This window comes from Sinocyclocheilus anshuiensis, unplaced genomic scaffold, assembly GCF_001515605.1.
Source record: "Sinocyclocheilus anshuiensis isolate Anshui unplaced genomic scaffold, SAMN03320099.WGS_v1.1 C32639993, whole genome shotgun sequence".
In the NCBI taxonomy this organism is placed as follows: Eukaryota; Metazoa; Chordata; class Actinopteri; order Cypriniformes; family Cyprinidae; genus Sinocyclocheilus; species Sinocyclocheilus anshuiensis.
The window spans coordinates 1-1223 of record NW_015618729.1 but is presented as its reverse complement, the minus strand read 5'-3'; the positions used below and the strand labels follow the sequence as shown (position 1 = coordinate 1223).

At 48.7% G+C, this 1223-nt stretch overlaps 1 protein-coding gene across 1 annotated transcript; it reads right to left on the bottom strand.

Annotated features, from left to right (window-relative positions):
- Positions 1-6: 6 nt before the first annotated feature.
- Positions 7-1219, bottom strand: LOC107682832 (G-protein coupled receptor 84-like; the record flags this gene model as incomplete). Its single annotated transcript, XM_016478960.1, has 1 exon — positions 7-1219. A coding segment is annotated over one exon (1044 nt), but the record flags the coding sequence as incomplete, so codon positions are not given.
- Between the last annotated feature and the right edge of the window lie 4 nt (positions 1220-1223).

The window sequence follows — 1223 nt, the reverse complement described above, 5'->3', positions numbered from 1 at the left end:
GGTGCTCAAGCACCCATCGCACCCCCCTCTGCACGTGCCTGCTGTGATGTTCTCCACTGAATTAATGGAGTGCAGCTCCATGTTTAATTATGCATAATATGTGAAGTCACTGAACATCTACAGCACAAAATCACTTTCAGATTGAAATGAGTCGGATAACATTCTTCATTATCACTTATCTTATTGTGAACCGACGGGTTCTCCATATCCAGGTTAATGGACGTACAGCTTTGCCTAGTAGGTCTTTGTAGGCCTGGTTAAACTGCCGGTTCATGGCTGCGTACAACAAAGGGTTAATGCAACTATTTAACCAAGTGAGGTTTGCACAAAACATATGAATGACCTGTGGCGCACGGTTCGCCTTATCAGCGACATTCAGCAGCAGAAATGGCGCAAAACAGCCAACAAAACACAAGAAAACTGTAAAGCACATTCGAGTTACACGCTTAAATTCACTGTCCTCTCCTGAGTTGGCAGCTGGAGTGGTCTGGATTGTTACCGGAGTTGGTTTAGAAGATGTTTCTGTGTCTTTTGAGGCATCTTGAATTGAGTTTTTTGGTTCTTTTGTGCTTGTGTGGCCCTCAGATTTCTCCAGTGCTTTGTTCTTATTCTGCTCCGCTCCTGTCTCATCATGACTGATCTCACAGCTTTGAGTTGTTGAAGCTCCAGCACTGATCCCGCTGTCATCCGTCGTTGTTTCGGCTTTAGCCCTCTTGCGTTCTGATGAGCGACGACTGGGCCTGTACTTCAGAAAAGCCTTAGAGGCTACACGCACCTTACGGTAGATCAGAAAGTAGAAAAGGCCCACACAACCCAGGCCCAAGAAGAAGTACAGGAAGAGCAGCACGGTGGTGTAAGGCCGCCCTTTAGTCCGGTGAAAACTGCAGGTGCACACTTGTGGGGCAAACACGTAGACGGGCCAAAGTGGGGCGAAACTGGCTACACCCAGTAGCCAGGATGAGATGAGGAGCACCGCCACTCCACGGTGGGACAGGAGCAGACTGGCACAGTGAGAAGTGCGATGCGCAACAACCAAATAACGGCTCAAAGCGATGAGGCATAATGTAATAATGGACACGCTGTTGGACAGGAACAGGAGGAATCCAAACATACAGCACCACGTGGCTCCACCTCTCCAGTGCAGGTGCAGGTATGAATCAACACTGACCGGTTGGAGGATCGTGCAGTAAAGAAGGTCAGCGAGGGCAAGGTTTACTATGAGA